This window comes from Bubalus bubalis, chromosome 23 (genome assembly GCF_019923935.1).
Source record: "Bubalus bubalis isolate 160015118507 breed Murrah chromosome 23, NDDB_SH_1, whole genome shotgun sequence".
In the NCBI taxonomy this organism is placed as follows: Eukaryota; Metazoa; Chordata; class Mammalia; order Artiodactyla; family Bovidae; genus Bubalus; species Bubalus bubalis.
The window spans coordinates 49,103,474-49,118,998 of record NC_059179.1 but is presented as its reverse complement, the minus strand read 5'-3'; the positions used below and the strand labels follow the sequence as shown (position 1 = coordinate 49,118,998).

Below are 15,525 nucleotides of genomic sequence, written 5' to 3'. Positions count from 1 at the left end.
TTTGGCCAAAGTATCTAGACACCTCCCAAAGGCTCTGGTTGCCTCTGCTAGGGCTCTACCCCAGGGTATCCTGGCGAGGCTCCTGGGGGCATCATCTGGTTGTCTGTCCATACCTGCAAACAGATGTTCTGATGGGTAGCCTGTCTTGCCTAGTTTTTTCTATCAAATGTTAAGGCTATGTGGGCCCCTCTGCCTTGTCACCTGGCTGTGAGCAAAGCTCTGAAAGCAGGGAGAGGCATGCAAAGCCTAGAACTTACTGAAGCTGTGGATTCAGTTCAGTCGCTCAGTCATGTCTGACTCTTTGCGACCCCATGGACTGCAGCATGCCAGGCTTCGTGTTGTTGATTACAACAGCAAAAACGCTTAAGTAGGCACAGTTATGTCTCAAACAAAACCATTATTAAATTAGAAATATTAACCTTAGTATAGGGTGAAACACACAGTAAAAGCACTTAGAGTTAGATCCATTTAAATAAATTCTTTAAAAGCAGTAATTCTCAAAATACGGCATGTGTAATTTGCCTCTTATAAGATTTTAATGTGGTTGGGGAAGGGGTGAGAATTATCGATACTGCAGACACAGTATCGTTAACAGGCTTTCTAGAGCATTCTGATACATACACCCTCAGGAAAAGGGAGGGCCTCAGCTAGGAGAGTAACCTGGAGAACTCGTTTGCTTGAATCAATCCCAGTTGAAACTTTAAAAACTCTCTGCTAGCTCAAGATGTGGTTGCACAGAACAAAGAGTAAACAAGCACTACGACAACTGCCAGGCAGGAAACCGCGTGCAAACAGAATGTGAAAAATAACAAACCTGAGATACGATGCCCTCAGGCTCCCGCGACACGTGCCCACACGCCAGAAGGGGCTTGCTCAGTGGAGGCGGAACGCTCCTGCTGAAGGGCACGGACTTCCCTGAGCCGGCCTGGCCAGCCACACAGGGTCCACAGTCTCAAACGATGCTCCTTCTGCCTCGGCTGGGAGCCCCCAACCCAGGACACAGAATTCTGGGGATCTTCTGCTCCACTGAGGGGCTGGAAGTGATGCAATATTCCAACAAGGGTGGGGGCCAGGCAGGCAGGAGAGGATGGCCCGCTGGGGAGGGTACTCCCTCTGGCCTACGAGTCAGCTGCAGGCTCTCCTGAAGGCTGGACGGAGGGCCTCCCAGAAAATGCAGGGCTCTCCTCCGAGCAGGGAGGGGGTCCCTGGGGTGGTTAAGGGAGCCTGGAGCGTCACAGCAAACACGCTGATGAGGAAGGCTCCCCACCTCTGCACCCCAGGACTCCCGCTACACCCATACCCCCTTCACTGAGCCCCGCCCTGCTTTATTCAGACACTTCCACTTCTTTTTTCCCAGGGTCCTGAACCACAACAACGTGCTGGGTGTTACTTTCCATGAAAGAGGGGATGGGCTGCTCCTGGCGGTGGCCTCTGGTCTTGATCCGAGACCTCAGACCGCCTTCCCAGCACCCTGAGCTCCGCGGCTGACCGCCGCTCCTGGGCTTTTCACGTGGTCTTTCCATTTCACCTTTGCCAGCCTCAGATGTCAAAGGCTGCAGACCCAGATTTCCAAGTCTGTTAGCCCTGAAAGTGCTCAGCAGCTCGAGGGTTGAGAGAAGTGCATTCTCAGCAGCTGTTTCCTTCCCACCAAGGTGCAAGTGTTTCCTTGTTCTAATCAACAGATGGGCCTTGGAAGGAGCCCCACGAGGTAACATCTCAGAAGGTCAACAATTGTTAGAAGCCCTCATTTAGAATATGGGAGAACAGTGATGGCTACCAACCAGAACCTGTAAAGCATCTCCTATTTTAGCTATTTTCTCTTTAAATCAGTAATTCTTTTTTTTTTTTTTAATTCAGGGAAACTATCAGTACAAGCGGCCTGTGAGCACAAAGCTGCATCTTGCCGTGGCTCTGAAAGAGACACGGAGAGCAGCCTCCCTTCCCCACCACACACCCTCTGAGGGCGCCCTGGGCTGGCCCCAGGGTGAGGGAGTGACAGCGCGCCACAGCAGGCCCCGCGACCCCGAACGGAGGGGCTCAGGGGCCACACGCAGGACACGGTGGGGAAAGCAGGCCCCGCGACCCCGAACGGAGGGGCTCAGGGGCCACACGCAGGACACGGTGGGGAAAGCAGGCCCCGCGACCCCGAACGGAGGGGCTCAGGGGCCACACGCAGGACACGGTGGGGAAAGCAGGCCCCGCGACCCCGAATGGAGGGGGCTCAGGGGGCCACACGCAGGACACGGTGGGGAAAGCAGGCCCCGCGACCCCGAACGGAGGGGGTCGGGGGGCCACACGCAGGACACGGTGGGGAAAGCAGGCCCCGAAACCCCAGATGGAGGAGGCTCAGGGGGCCACACGCAGGACACTGCAGGGAAACGAACTCATTCTCCTCAAAAGGGCCTTTCCTCTGACAGATGGGTAGGGTTGTTAAAGACCATTCTGAAACAGGGTTCACAAGAGACATAGAAGTACAAGAATCCTTTTAGAGGCTTGGTAGCAGAAGTTGCAAAGAAACTTCCCTCTAGGCAGCAGGTTTAAAAAATGCAGATCTTACTACTGTCATGCAACTGGATTTCATGGCTACAAGCTCATAGCTGTGACGAAGGAATTATTAAACTGTTAAATATTTCATTTAAAAAGGAACATTGCAGACACTTTAAAAAGAAAACTCAGAACTCATCTGTTGAAAACCGTCCTCTGTGAGACGGAACAGGGTGGAAGGCTGAACGCTCCCCGCGTTCCCTGGGAGCGGCTTCTTTTGGCATCCGTCCAGAGCACCGCCAGGCCCTGCCGCAGCAAGGGGACTCGGGGCGCCCAGGGAGGCCACCTCCAGCCCGGCAGAAAAAGCTCACAGTGCCAGGGCAGTGGGCCTGCCCCCATCTGCCCGGCCACGCCTGCCAGGAGGGCCTTTGGGGCAGAGGGAAGACAGTGCTGCACACGTCCAAGTCTGACAGCAGTCTTCGCTTTTCCTAGCCTGCTCTTCTCAACACTCTGTGGAACCCTGCTTGGCACAGTGCTTCTTTGGTCATTCCGGCTGCTTCTGCCACTGATCGCTAAGGCTACAGGTATTAAGAGGTATACTACACCAAGAAGCTAACATTTTTATGTGTCAATATAAAGAAGTGAGGGAGTATTCAGAGAAACTAAGTTAAAATGGTATTTTATTATGAAAGAAACAGTAAGATTTATTTCAGGAATAATAGCTTCATTAAAAAACTGTTTCTTGGAGAAACATGAATTCAAAATAAACAAACCTGACCTCTGTAAGAGGTTTACAGGGAGGACCCTACCGCCCTAAAAATGCCTTGTGAAGTTACAAGGCAGCTAGCTCATTAGCAAAACACGAAAACAAATACCTTTCACAAAACTCAGAAAACAAAACATTCATTTCTGTTTTTGAAGTTACGTTAGTAAAACCATAATCCTACGAGGACAGAACACTTCTCACTCGCTCTTGCCTCTCATTTTCGTTCCTTCATCAGCATCACGAACCTCACTGAACTGCCTCCCTTTCTGAGAGAAATCCCACCTGCGGTGATCCATGGGCAAGGCAGCTACCTAGGCCTCCTCCAGACTTCTGGTCAGGAGGATGGCCTAACAGTTCCTTAGTAGAAATACCCAGATAATCAATTTGTTACTAATCAGACTTCAGAAATGCTCCAAGGTAAGAAGATGCAGGACGTTAAATCTCCAATACGTGTCTTGGCCTACAAAAATGGTAATTCTAATAGGCCCTGCTTTGTGACCAGTCTTACCAAAAAAAAAAAACAACAGATGGTGAGCATCACCCTCACGTCAGGTGAGGAGTCTGAGAGGTGAGGTGGTGGTCCTGCCCGAGCAGGGGGCCCGGGCAGCCAGCACAGGCAGTGCAGGGCCCCCAGGCTCGCAGGCTGGGCCGTGCAGGACTCCAGCAGGAGCTCCCTCACTGCTGCACTTCTAACCAAGCCGAGACAGGCAGGTCTGGTCTACACGTCTACATCTCAGAGGAACGGGATGAAAGGTGACGCCCAAAGGATGCTAAATGTGCTCACAACCTCAGAGGCACGGAAGACAGAATTTGTCAAGAAGCATTTCTTCCAGATAAACACACCTGCTCCTCCGACTGCAAAGGTTTCTCTTCCTGGTGGACCCCACAGCCATCAGGAGCTCTGGGGGTGCTGGAGCGCCCTCCCCGCATGGGCCTTCCCCTTGCACCCCAGTTCACCGGCTCCAAGACAGAGGAAGAGAGCAAAGCCAACCTTCCCTGAGCAGCAAGGGTGTCAGCACACCTGGGGTTAGTGCCAATTAACTCCGTGTTAGCAATCACATTACAACCACCCACCACCTCCCTTCTTAAACTGTAAAAATCCCCACACCTGGTCCTCGCCTGGGAGAAGTGATTGAGCTAAAGCAGAAAAGCCTGGCTGGCACAGGCTGCGGCGTGGGAAATCCTGTCCTGGGAGCTAGCGCTGCCAGCAGGCGGCCTTGCCTCGGGGACCCTCCTGCCCCCACCCCAAATTCCAGCTGGAGGGGACCTGGCCCCGGTCACAAGTGTCCCCCAGCACTGCAGATCTAGTCCAACGGGGGTGGGCTACTGGGTGACTGCAGTCTTCATCCTTCCCCAGTGCCTGCTTCCAGCTTGCCCTGGTTGCCCAGACCTACCATGACCGTGACCCACAGGAGAAGAGATGGCCACGCTCAGGCCCGGAGCCGGGAAGGCGGGTGGCAGGGTGCGTGTGGCCAGCTCCCACTCTCTTCGAGCACTGAGGACAGGACTTCAGGGTTTTACAAGCTCACCCTCTGCTGACACCCTCATTATATTATACAGATACTTCCTGCCCTGTTTCATAATGTCTCTGCTCTGAAACATTCTAAACCTTAAACTTGAGCTCACTTATTTGACACATGTAAGGAGAAGGAAAGATGTTTGGCCAATCTGCTTCTGCTCCTGGTGGCAGAGCAGTAAATGGCAGTAGTGGACAGAAGAGTTCGCTGCTCCGGGATTCCCAAGCCTCTACTTTAAAGACAAACCCACATTTGAGTTCCTCAAACTGCACAGCAGGCCCCGCCCTGCACCTGGTGTCGTGAGGTGCACACAAGGAGCATCAGGCACCTCGACCCGGCCCGGCGACTCGAGAGGCTAGTTCCACTTCCAAGCAGGTGGTGAGTGCCAGGCAGCAGTGGCCAAACTCAGCCACAGCGCCACCTCGGCCCGAGGGGGCCCCAATCTCAGGACGATGGAAGGCTCTGGACCTGAGCGTGGCGTGCGGCAAAGGCCTACCCAGCTCTCAACGGAGTCTTGTCCTGGAGACGCACCCACTGGACACAGCCCCACGTGATGCCCAAGGGCTGATGCGTTCATGCTCAGCTTCAGTTCATTGTGGGCAAAGACCCCCAGGGTCCGACCTGGTCACTCCCCTGACCTTGCTGGCCAACTCAGGTATTAGCTCAACTTGCCTGAGCTTCTCTACCTGCTGTCCCTGAAAGCTCTGCTCCACCTTCAGTTGTGCTGAAAACTAGGGCAGCAGTTAGAATACAAATTCCACTTTGAAATTCAAGATTGCTTTAAATTCACCTCATCTAAAATCTCATGGTCATTTTTTTTTCTTAAGTGTATACACATGTATGCATCTATACACATGTGTCTCTACGTACCTGTTGCTGTTGTTCAGGCGCTCAGCCGTGTCTAACTCTGTGACCCCATGGACTGTAGCCAGGCTCCTCTGGCCTCCTCCATCTCCTGGAGCTTGCTCAAATTCTTTTCACTTGAGTTGCTGATATAGATTCACTTACATTAAAACTACTGTGAAAAAAATCACTATGCAAAATAAACCTCCGCTATGTGTATAGAATGATATTAGTTGCCATAATTGAGCTCCAAACAAAAGCTGAAGGAGAACTTGTCTGGGAAAGTGTTTTTACGTTATCAGAGGCTTTATGTGTCACTATCACGCTGCACATAGACAGTACGTTCTCAATTCAGCCCTCAAGAATACAACATTTAACTGTGCTAAGTTTGAGATATTAGCCTGAAAACTTATTCAAGAGGACACGCCGCCACCGCCCACTCCAGGGTGTTAGCAGCCAAGCGCGTGGAAAGGCCGGTTGTCCACACGTGGGTCTTGGTGCTGCTGGCAAGCAGACAGTGTAAGTGAACAATAAGCTTACTGAAAAATTCACTGCCATTCAGACGTGTTCCTATTTAAAACTCTCAGCCAGTGAGAGTCAGGAGTCGCTCTGCATGCATCATTTTTATTGCCTTTGCCAAGGATTATGTGACCACATGCCAAAACCAACACGAGCAATTGGAGCGGGTGGGGAGCGGGCGCTCCCGGCCGTGCTGTGTGGCACACGCTGCCTCTGGTCACTCGGGGGAAACACGCGGCAGGCGTGGTCAGCAGCCCGAGCCAGGAGGGGGCTGACAGTGATCAGGTCAGGCTCCCTGAGCCAGAGGCCGCGTGGCGGCCGTGGTACCGACCTTTCTGGAAGACGGGATGGTGCAGCGCAGGCACGGGGAGCCCCTCGAGGACTGCGGGCTCGCGGAAATAGGTGTCCAGCCAGGCCGCGCACTGCAGCAGGGGCTCCAGCATTGCCCCAGGATCTCTGAGCTGCTCAGCGGGAGCGGCGGCCTCCGCAGGCCTGCAAGAGAGAGAACAGGAGAGACTCAACCTCCAGGCCCTGCCTCCATCTGCTGCCTCTAAACGGGTCACTGCACCCGTGCCTCCACCTCAGCTTAGAGGGACAGTTTTTGGAAGGATGTCCTGGGACCGGTGCTCGTCTGCAGGGCTCTGAGTGTCTGCAGTCCTGCCGCAGGGCGGGGGTGTGAGAACAAGGGTGATGAGCTCAGATGCAGATCCAGTGGGCATGAGCCCGCCCATTTCGAGACCACCACCCGCACCCACCCCCACTTCCTCTGCAGTCACTGAGCATTCGCCATAAGAAAAATGTTCTCCAGAAATAGAGTAGTTAAACCCACCTCTTCGTCCCTCCCACCGCATTTCCACTGCATACCCCACAGCTCCATGTGCTCTACAGCTCTCAGGGGGCTTTGGGGGGACCCCACCCTGAGTCTGCACTGCGCCTCTCGCTCCAGGGTGTCTGTTCGGTGTGCTGGTCACCCTGCGAGGCTGGTTTAGTTACAGGGCTATGATTTTCCTGACTGAGACTCCTCTTTCTTTTCCAACCCTTCTTGCTCACTCCCTGTGGTCACTGCCCTTCCTCCCTCTCACCTCTGTAGGTTTAAGCCAACACACCTCAGACTCGCTTCAGATGGTCTGACTGTCTCTTCTCCTCACAGGCTCACCCTTCTGTCTGGGGGATCCCATGGCTCCCCTCATGGAGCTGACTTCTCCCCTTCAGCAGAGGCCGACTTTTAAGGGATATGCTCTGCTGGGCTAAGAAAACGTCCCTCTGCAGAGGGTCACTTCTGCTGCTTCCAAGCCCCAGATTTTTATGAGGGATCCAGCTTTTCTGAACTTCTGAGGATGGCACACCCACAGAAGCACCAGCACCCAGCTGATTTCAGACATCATTCCTTCCTGAGCCCTACAGGCCTCCCGTCCCCGACCCAGGGGCAGGCGTGTGCGCCTCAATCTCCAGGTGTTTTCCTTCAAGGCACACCCACCCCCTGGCGAGGGTGTGACTGAAGCAGAGAGGCCTCACTCGCTCGGCAGTACAGCCCAGCACGGGTGGGAGGCTGAGGTGCTGAAGCACCCGGAGGATGGGCCTGACCTCGCTGGCCTGAGGGGACATGCCGGTGTGTGCGGGGGGGCGGGGCCCAGCCCTCCACTCAAGCCATGGGGAGCAGCTGAAGACCTTTAAGCCGGCTCTTGTGAGCTATGATGGCTGGAGCCTGAGTCTCCGAGTCAGGGTGTGTGGTGGGTCTGAGAGTCCCGGGCGGGATGCACAGGGGAACGAGAGGCAGGTCAGGAAAGGCTTCCTGAGTGCATGAATGTGAACAGCATTAAGGAAGGAGCCAGCGAACGAATGGAAACAAGCCTTTCCAGGTGAGCAGGGGGTGGGAACCCTGAGACCCTGGCCCAGAGAGCCAGCCCGTCAGGCGGTCCTGCAGCCACGCGGCAGGCCCAGCCTTCTCCAGGATGCCGGCCCCTGGGATCGCAGGGAGAGGAAGCCCCAGATAGCACCAGTGGCTGGCCCTGGGCTGACGGGGTGCTCCCTGCGGGATGGGGCTCACTCCACAGGCAGAAAGTGGCGTCTGCAAAACAGGGGGCAGGACGGCGTCTGGGGGCGTCTTCTGCCCCAATGTCTCTCCCCGCCGGGACGTCTGCCCATGGAGAGGCGGGAACTTCTGCCCCCTGCTTGGCATAAACATTCCTCTACATAACCGAGAAATTCCCAGTGACCCTCCTGCTGTGCTCCCTACCTACCTAGTAAGCAGGAAGCTGACTCTAAGGAAGAAAGTGGAGAAAGGCCATGGGCTCTGCCACCCTGCTCATGGGGCCGGGGCGGGGAGAGGGGAGGAGACAAGGTGTGGTGAGCTCGCTCAGACAAGGCACAGCACACGCAACCTGGTAAGCATGCACGTGGGGGCACGAGTGGGCAGCGGCCCACGTGTGACCCTGCTCACACCCCCGCCCCGACCCACATGGGAAGCAGGAGAGAGCCCCCGACAGCCCTGGCCGGCACCTCCTGCAGAGGCAGCGGGGTGAGGTTCTGGTGGGGGAGGGTAGCAAACGTGGGTGCCTGGGTGGTCTCTGGGGCTTGAGGGGTCTTCCTGACCATCACACTCTGCAAACGGGGCTCCCTGAAGTGGGGGCACACCATCCAGGAGACAGGTAGCTTAAGTTGAGAGTCAGGGGCTCTGCACCCACCTTGGGGAGTCACAACTCTTACTCAGATGCCCTGGTTTGCTCAGGGGCATCTGACAAAGGCTACGGAGCTGTGGGCATCCTGGGGCACTGCCCAGGTTGGGGGCCGCTTCCCCTGCGTTCCTAAGGGAATTGAAATGTGAGCTGAGTTTCCTAGCATTTCCCACTCTTAAAAGGACATTTGAAGAATTTTTATAGTAGTAAAATTCATCTTAAATTGATTTTTTATGCTTGTGCTAAAGATCTCAACCTCTGATTTACTCTGTAGTTCTCCTTTTTAACTCTTTCTCTATTGGCATTAGATAACTATTCATGGGTGAAATGTAATTAAACAGCTTTGATTCTGAAGCAAGGATTTATGATACTACATTTAAAATGAATGGCATTAAACACACACATAAAATCAGATTTTTAAAGCCATGACACAAATTTCCATTTCTACAATAAAATGAAATTTATTCTCTGCCCTGCCCTCTCCTCCAACCTCGCTCCGCTCGTCCCTGAAAGAGCTGTGGTGTGACAGGATCACAGCATCTCTAACAGCTGCTCTTATTATGGAGGAGTTTCTCCAGGCTTCCTACCGACGAACCTGAAACCCCAATCATTATGGGCTCCGTGGCCCACACTCATTTAAATCTCACATCCACATCTCCCTGGGAGCTGGGAGCCTAGCAGCTCACCTACAACCAAACGCACAGACCTGTGGCCACCGCCTCTGGGAAGCACCGCTGTGTGGGAGCCCAGCCCCCAGGAGGCCGATGGAAGGCTAGCGCTGAGGATGGAAGCGAGACAAGGCCGCCCCACCGCCCGGGGGCCAGGCTGAGGCCGACCTCAGATCCAATCCTCGCAAAGCCGCCCAGGACGCCATTGGTAAGAGCAGTATTGAGGCCAGTATCAGGACACTGAGGCTGTTATACTTGTTTTCAGTTGGCACAAGAGGGCTGGTAGTGACTGGAAAATGAATTTGGCTTTGTTGAGCTTTTTAACGTAACAATAGAAAGCATAGGTATCTTCATACCGCAAACATAAAGTCACATATGTTTTGGTGTAAGGGTTTCTTCAAGAAACTTGCAATGCTGGCAACCCCAGGGACCCTGTAAGAAAATAAAAAGGACAACAGAGTGCCGCCTTGAGGGGAGCCGCCGGAACCTGGGTGTGTCGGAGAGCCCTGTGGGAAGCTCTCCTGGAGCTGTGACCCCCGAGAAGCAGCCTGACCGATTCCCATAGGCCTGGAGAAAGAACGTTCTGGTGTTGAATTGCATTTCAGATTTGTCTGGACATGAACCTGTCCATCACTCCAAATCAGACACAGCAAAGCAGGTGACATGCTCCAGAACAAATGAAGTGTTTTCAATAAAGCAGGCAGGGACTCTCCCCAAGACTTATCCAGAGAACCCCCGAGTTCACAGCACTGATACGGGAGCACAGGAGGCACCAGGAAGGCTGTTTGTTCCCCTGCGTGAGGCCTCCAGGCCTGGGCCCCGGGAGGACAGGAGGAAGAGTGGCAGCCTGGACCCAGGGGGCAGAGCAGAGGGAGCAGACGGGCCCAGGACACAGGCCCCACACAGGCGGCCCTGCCTGGCTCCAGGAGCCCTCCGGGGGCAGGTGAGGTGCAGTGTGCCAGGCTGGCTGAAGCCACCAGGAAGTGCTGCTCGAGGTGTCACCCCTGTGGGGACAACTGCGTGTGGCAGGCCGCCCAGCGGACCAGAGGGATGCCCCCAGCTCTGCCTTCTCCCATCTGTCCCACAGAATAGCTGGGTTTGACATGCCCACCCAGTGGGCAGGAGCTTTGGGTGTGTGGATTTTGGGGCACCTCAAGGCTTCGCTTTCAAGGAAAAGAAGGGGGTGGTAGAAGATGAGATGTTCAGATGGCATCGCTGACTCAGTGGACATGAATTTGAGCAAACTCTGGGAGATAGTGAAGGACAGAGGAACCTGGTGGGCTATACAGTCCATGGGGTTGCAAAGAATCGGACACGAATTAATCACTGACTTCAAGTCAACAACAAGGCTTCAACGACTGGCAGTAAAGAATCATTAAATCCTCCCATCTGAATGATTTCTACTCCCTATAGACATTGCCATGTCATGTACTTGGGCTTGTACCCCTTCTGACATGAGCAAGCAGGCCTGAAGTCCCGCGTCCCCTCTCTGGTCGGCCCTGTGCATCCTGCCCGCGGGTGACTGTGCCGCCGCCGTGCCCCCAGCCTCCCTGGGACCTGTTGCCTCTTCCCCATCTCCTGCTTCACAGGGTGAAACTGAGCTTTACGGTTTTGGGAGCGTTAACTGGTGATGCCAGAGGCTCACCTAAGAGAAGAACTCCAAAGACTTGTGTTCCTGAGTCCACCTGGAGTCTGGAGCGGTGACGGGGAGGTGTCCTTCAGCAAGGCTGGAGATTAGCCTGCAAGGACGCACACGGACACTCGAGTCAGGTCTGACGTGAAGACGCCCAGAGCCCTGACCGCACACAGCGGCTTAGCGCCCCTCAGGATGAGGAGCCTCACCTTCTCTGGCCCCCAGGACTCCAGGGTAGAGCGCCAGACCTCACAGCTCAGGTAGGGACACACGCACGGCACACACTTGAAACTGCAATAGACGTAACTTCATAAACATCATGTGGAGACAGGAAACACACAATCACGTCCAAGTTAGCAGATCTGTGGCAGTGTCGCTGTGTTTGTGTCTGACGGGTTTGTCCTGCATTTAATTATACCTTCTTGTGAAGCTCAGATGCTTTTCTTCCAGTGGAGCACTGAAGACAGATAAATCATGCTACCTGCTTTCAATAAAGATCCTTTAAATTTTTCTAAATGAGAAGCTGAATGAAGTGTTTAAACTCTTTATCCCAACCTAATTTAGTGGTCTGATTCGATTCAAGCATTTACTGAGGACCCGCTAAATACAGGGCTTATTGGCAAGAGTATCGACCTGGGGACTGCCATGCACCTGGGCAGGCAGGGAAGCTGAAGGTCCAACAGAGGTGTTCACAGCCTCCCTGATGGCTGTGATGGAGGAGCCTGTCCCACCCCGCCACCCGGGGGCTTCCCCGCCACCCGATGAGCAGACCAGGGAGTCATGGCTCCGCGACGCTGCCTGGCGGCCATCAGCTGTTTGCGCAAGACCCCTACATGGGTGTGACGGAATCTGTGCAATCATTTGAACATTCCAGAGTTGTATTAGGACACAGAGTAGAAAAAGGAGAAACTGTTGCTACAGTGGTAAGAAACACAGGTCTCAAACAACACAACTGAGTCCGTGCAGGCAAACAGGAGGTGCGCCAGGCGGGGCCCGGGGGTCCACCTACGGACACAACCAGAGCCTCCCTGCTGCTCATCAGGTGATGCTCTAAGCAATCCGTGTGTCATCTCGCCTCTTTCTCACACGATCCTAAGAGTAACATGCACTCAACTATGAAACACAGGGAAAAGATGAACAAACATGCATGAAATACTGGCAACAGGCCTAAGTTCATATATATATATAAATGATACATAACACGCAGATTTCAATTCTATGAGACCAAAGCACCTCCTACTTGTAACGTGACTTCATGGACCGACTTTCGCAGGTCTGGTTGTAGGACCTACTTCAATGACACTTATATGCAGAAGGAAGAGACTGCGTATCAGACGAGTCAGAGTCAGCGCTGAAGGCGGCCCAGCCCTAGTTTCCAGGGACGGCAACAGGAGGGCGAGCCCGAGTTCTGAGCATCAGCTCAGCGAGCCTGTGCTGAGGTTTACCGTGTGGTTCTTGAAGAGAGGGAAGAATTTCTGCTTCTCACCTTCATGCTTTCTGCCCCACAGTCACACCCCCTGAAACGAACTCTACATTCATGACCCCATCACAGGCCACCGATGGCTCATGGTCAAGTCAGCGAGGGAGGAGGGAGAGCCTGTCTCAAGGTCAACTGGGCCCCTCTTACTCGCTTTCTGGGTGGTCACAGGTATGTTTTTAACAGGCATCCTAAGCCCCAAAAATCTGGGGCTCAAATTAATGTCAGAACCTAAGCAACAATTCCTCTGTAGCCATCTGCTGTGGTATTTTAAAACACCGACCAACAACACGGAGAAAATTTTATGTAAATTTTCAACCCCCCCATATAATGTACATAAGGACTGTATTTTTTAAAACAAATAATTGCTTCTTTAAAAATATCAACAGTAATACATATTTTAAGAGACAATTTAAACAGTATACTTGGCAGATAAGAATGCCTTAAAAAGTCTATCTACTTTCTCTCCTAAATGTTCAAGTTGTTAAAAGGAAAATTGTATTTTATCAACACTTTAACATATCATTAAAAATCTCTACTATTTGACAGATGAAGATAAAAACACCCCAAAACTATAGATGAATTATCAGGTCCCTAATGATTTCAAAACAATTACAGGATGCAGAGCAATCTAGTTAAATTTTATTCAAAAGCTTACTACACTTGTGTTTTCTTTTATTTTTCTATCAAGAAGCCCATGAGGTTTAGGCACAATTCATTATGTATGAGACCCCACTTGCAGTGCTCGACTGTTGATTAATAGCAAAGTTTGCTGTATGTACATTTGCAACATTAGATGCATACAATATGCTAACTTATTCTTTCACTGAAACTAATTATTTACAAAAATGACTACTTGAGACTACAATTTATTAAATGCATGCATCCAGTCTCAATTTGGCCCCCAAAGACAGCCTGGAATGAAGATCTTTTACTTGATGTGACAACTTCTAGAAACACTATTATTAATATTGTAAATGTGGCAAATAAAGAGTTCAAATAGCCTTACGTCTATGTTGTACTTGCTTTCACCACTGAAGCAGTGAACAAAGCAGCTTTCCAAGGTTTCACACACACAGGAGAGGTATATTCCTTTTTCTTTGCTTAATGTAGCTTCTTACAAGTAAGATGCATGTATGTTAGCAATGAAAGAGTTTTAAAAAGAAATAATACCTAACATTAAAAAATACTATAAAAATCCTGATCAAATTGCTGCTTAAGTATATTTATTACGATTCTATCAAGAATTTAGTTAATTTGTTGAAAAATATCTGTAAAAACATTAAGTTTTTAAAGTCATTCCATCAGTCTCATCAAATTCTTGGTACTCCCTCCAGAGTACTTTTTTCCAAAGGATCTTTGGGGTTAGGTAACTTCACATTATTCAACAATTCTGCTCCCTCCTCCCAGAAAAGAACACAGGAGAAAGCAGTCCATTAACGAGAATTACAAACATCTCATTTTTGGATACAGATGTCAAGTGGGACATCTGGTTAACAGAGAGCATCTTTCAGGCTGACTCTATAAGGCATGGGGCCAGCTGCCCCGAGTGGCCTACAGTCTGGTCTCTCTCTGCTGGGCCAACCCGAATACCCTCCAAAGCTGCTTGTCTGATGCTCTCGAAGCCCCTGTGTGGCCTTGCTCTGCTGTGCTGAGGGTGTGTGACACCGTGGGCCTAGAGGAGATGACGGGCACTCTTTCCTCCACACGCCATGACAAGAGCATCCGTGTCTGTGCCCCAAAGACGAGGTAACAGGGCAGGAGGGGGTCACCCGTGGCCAACTGCTCCCTGATATTAAAGTTCTGCATGGACACCTGAGGAAAAAGAATACACGTCCTTCTGGTCTGGACACAGGATTTTAGGGACAGAGACGAACAGAAATGTCAGGCAGAGGGTCTCTATAGCAAACAAGAGTTATGATGAAAGGTAAGTAGCATGAGAATGGAAACTCTCAGGGCACGCAGTCAAGAGGGGCAGGTGAGGACTGCTTTCCATCATGCAGTTCAATGTCCTGACTCTCAGTAACACAGCCGAGGTCAGACACAGTTAAGGCAGCTAACTGTGCAAGTCTCAGGGGAGAGACATTCTCAACGTCACACCTTCTTCAAACACCATGGCACTGTGGACAGGATGGATCCACTAAGGCAGGATCAACTATATGGAAACAACTCAAGGGAAACCCTTGTATACAGCTTCACAGCTGCTATTTACTGAGTGCCTAACATGTGCCATGCATAGCACTAGAAACAGTCCTGTGTTTTACTCCTCCCAACAATCCCCGAGGAGGCATTTTTCAATGTTCTCAAGAGGAAACTGAGGCCCAGAGGTGATGTAGTAACATTGATCAGTGCATCAAGGGATGAAACCAGAATGCGAATTAAAGTTTGTTCGATTCCAGGGACCTTAATCTGACCGTCGCCATAAAGCTGAAGTACTCTTGTCCATCTTGTTGAAATGGAAACAAACAGCCCCTCTGATGCCGACGAGCCTTATGCTCACCCGCTCTGTTCTGGAGAGCATATGGACTGGACAGCATTTGGATTTTTCTTACTTTTAGGAACTTCTGTCCATTTCTCCCCGCTCCACGGGACTATAACCCTAGGCCCACCACCCTACCATTCAAAGATCGTGGGGATGTGGGTGTTGGCTCTAGTTGTGTTATATTCTAGAAGCTTCTGAGAAGAGACACTAGGTGCCCACACTTCAGGGCCTCAGGTTCATACACAGCAGCCACTGGCATCACTGCTCCTCAGCCTCACGGGAAGGCCACGCTCCTGTCTGAAGGCCTCAGTGACCAGTTCACTCAGCACACAGTGTTCCTCCACACAGGCAGGAGGCCTAAGTCTTAGAATTCTCCCAGCCCATCACCCCCATCCTCATCCCCCAGAAGCAAAACCCAGAGTGCTCAAGGCACTGTCCCAGGTGGGCTGGTGCTAATAAGG

The 15,525-nt window shown here is 52.0% G+C and overlaps 1 protein-coding gene across 3 annotated transcripts in view; it reads right to left on the bottom strand.

The window, feature by feature from the left end:
• Nucleotides 1-15,525, bottom strand: part of MGMT (O-6-methylguanine-DNA methyltransferase) — a 225,169-nt gene that overhangs the window by 32,007 nt on the left and 177,637 nt on the right. For all 3 annotated transcript variants that reach the window (XM_045164130.1, XM_045164128.1, XM_045164129.1), the window contains exon 3: nucleotides 6,461-6,621. In XM_045164130.1, coding sequence (XP_045020065.1) covers nucleotides 6,461-6,621 — 161 coding nt within the window. The remainder of the gene's footprint in view (nucleotides 1-6,460; nucleotides 6,622-15,525) is intronic.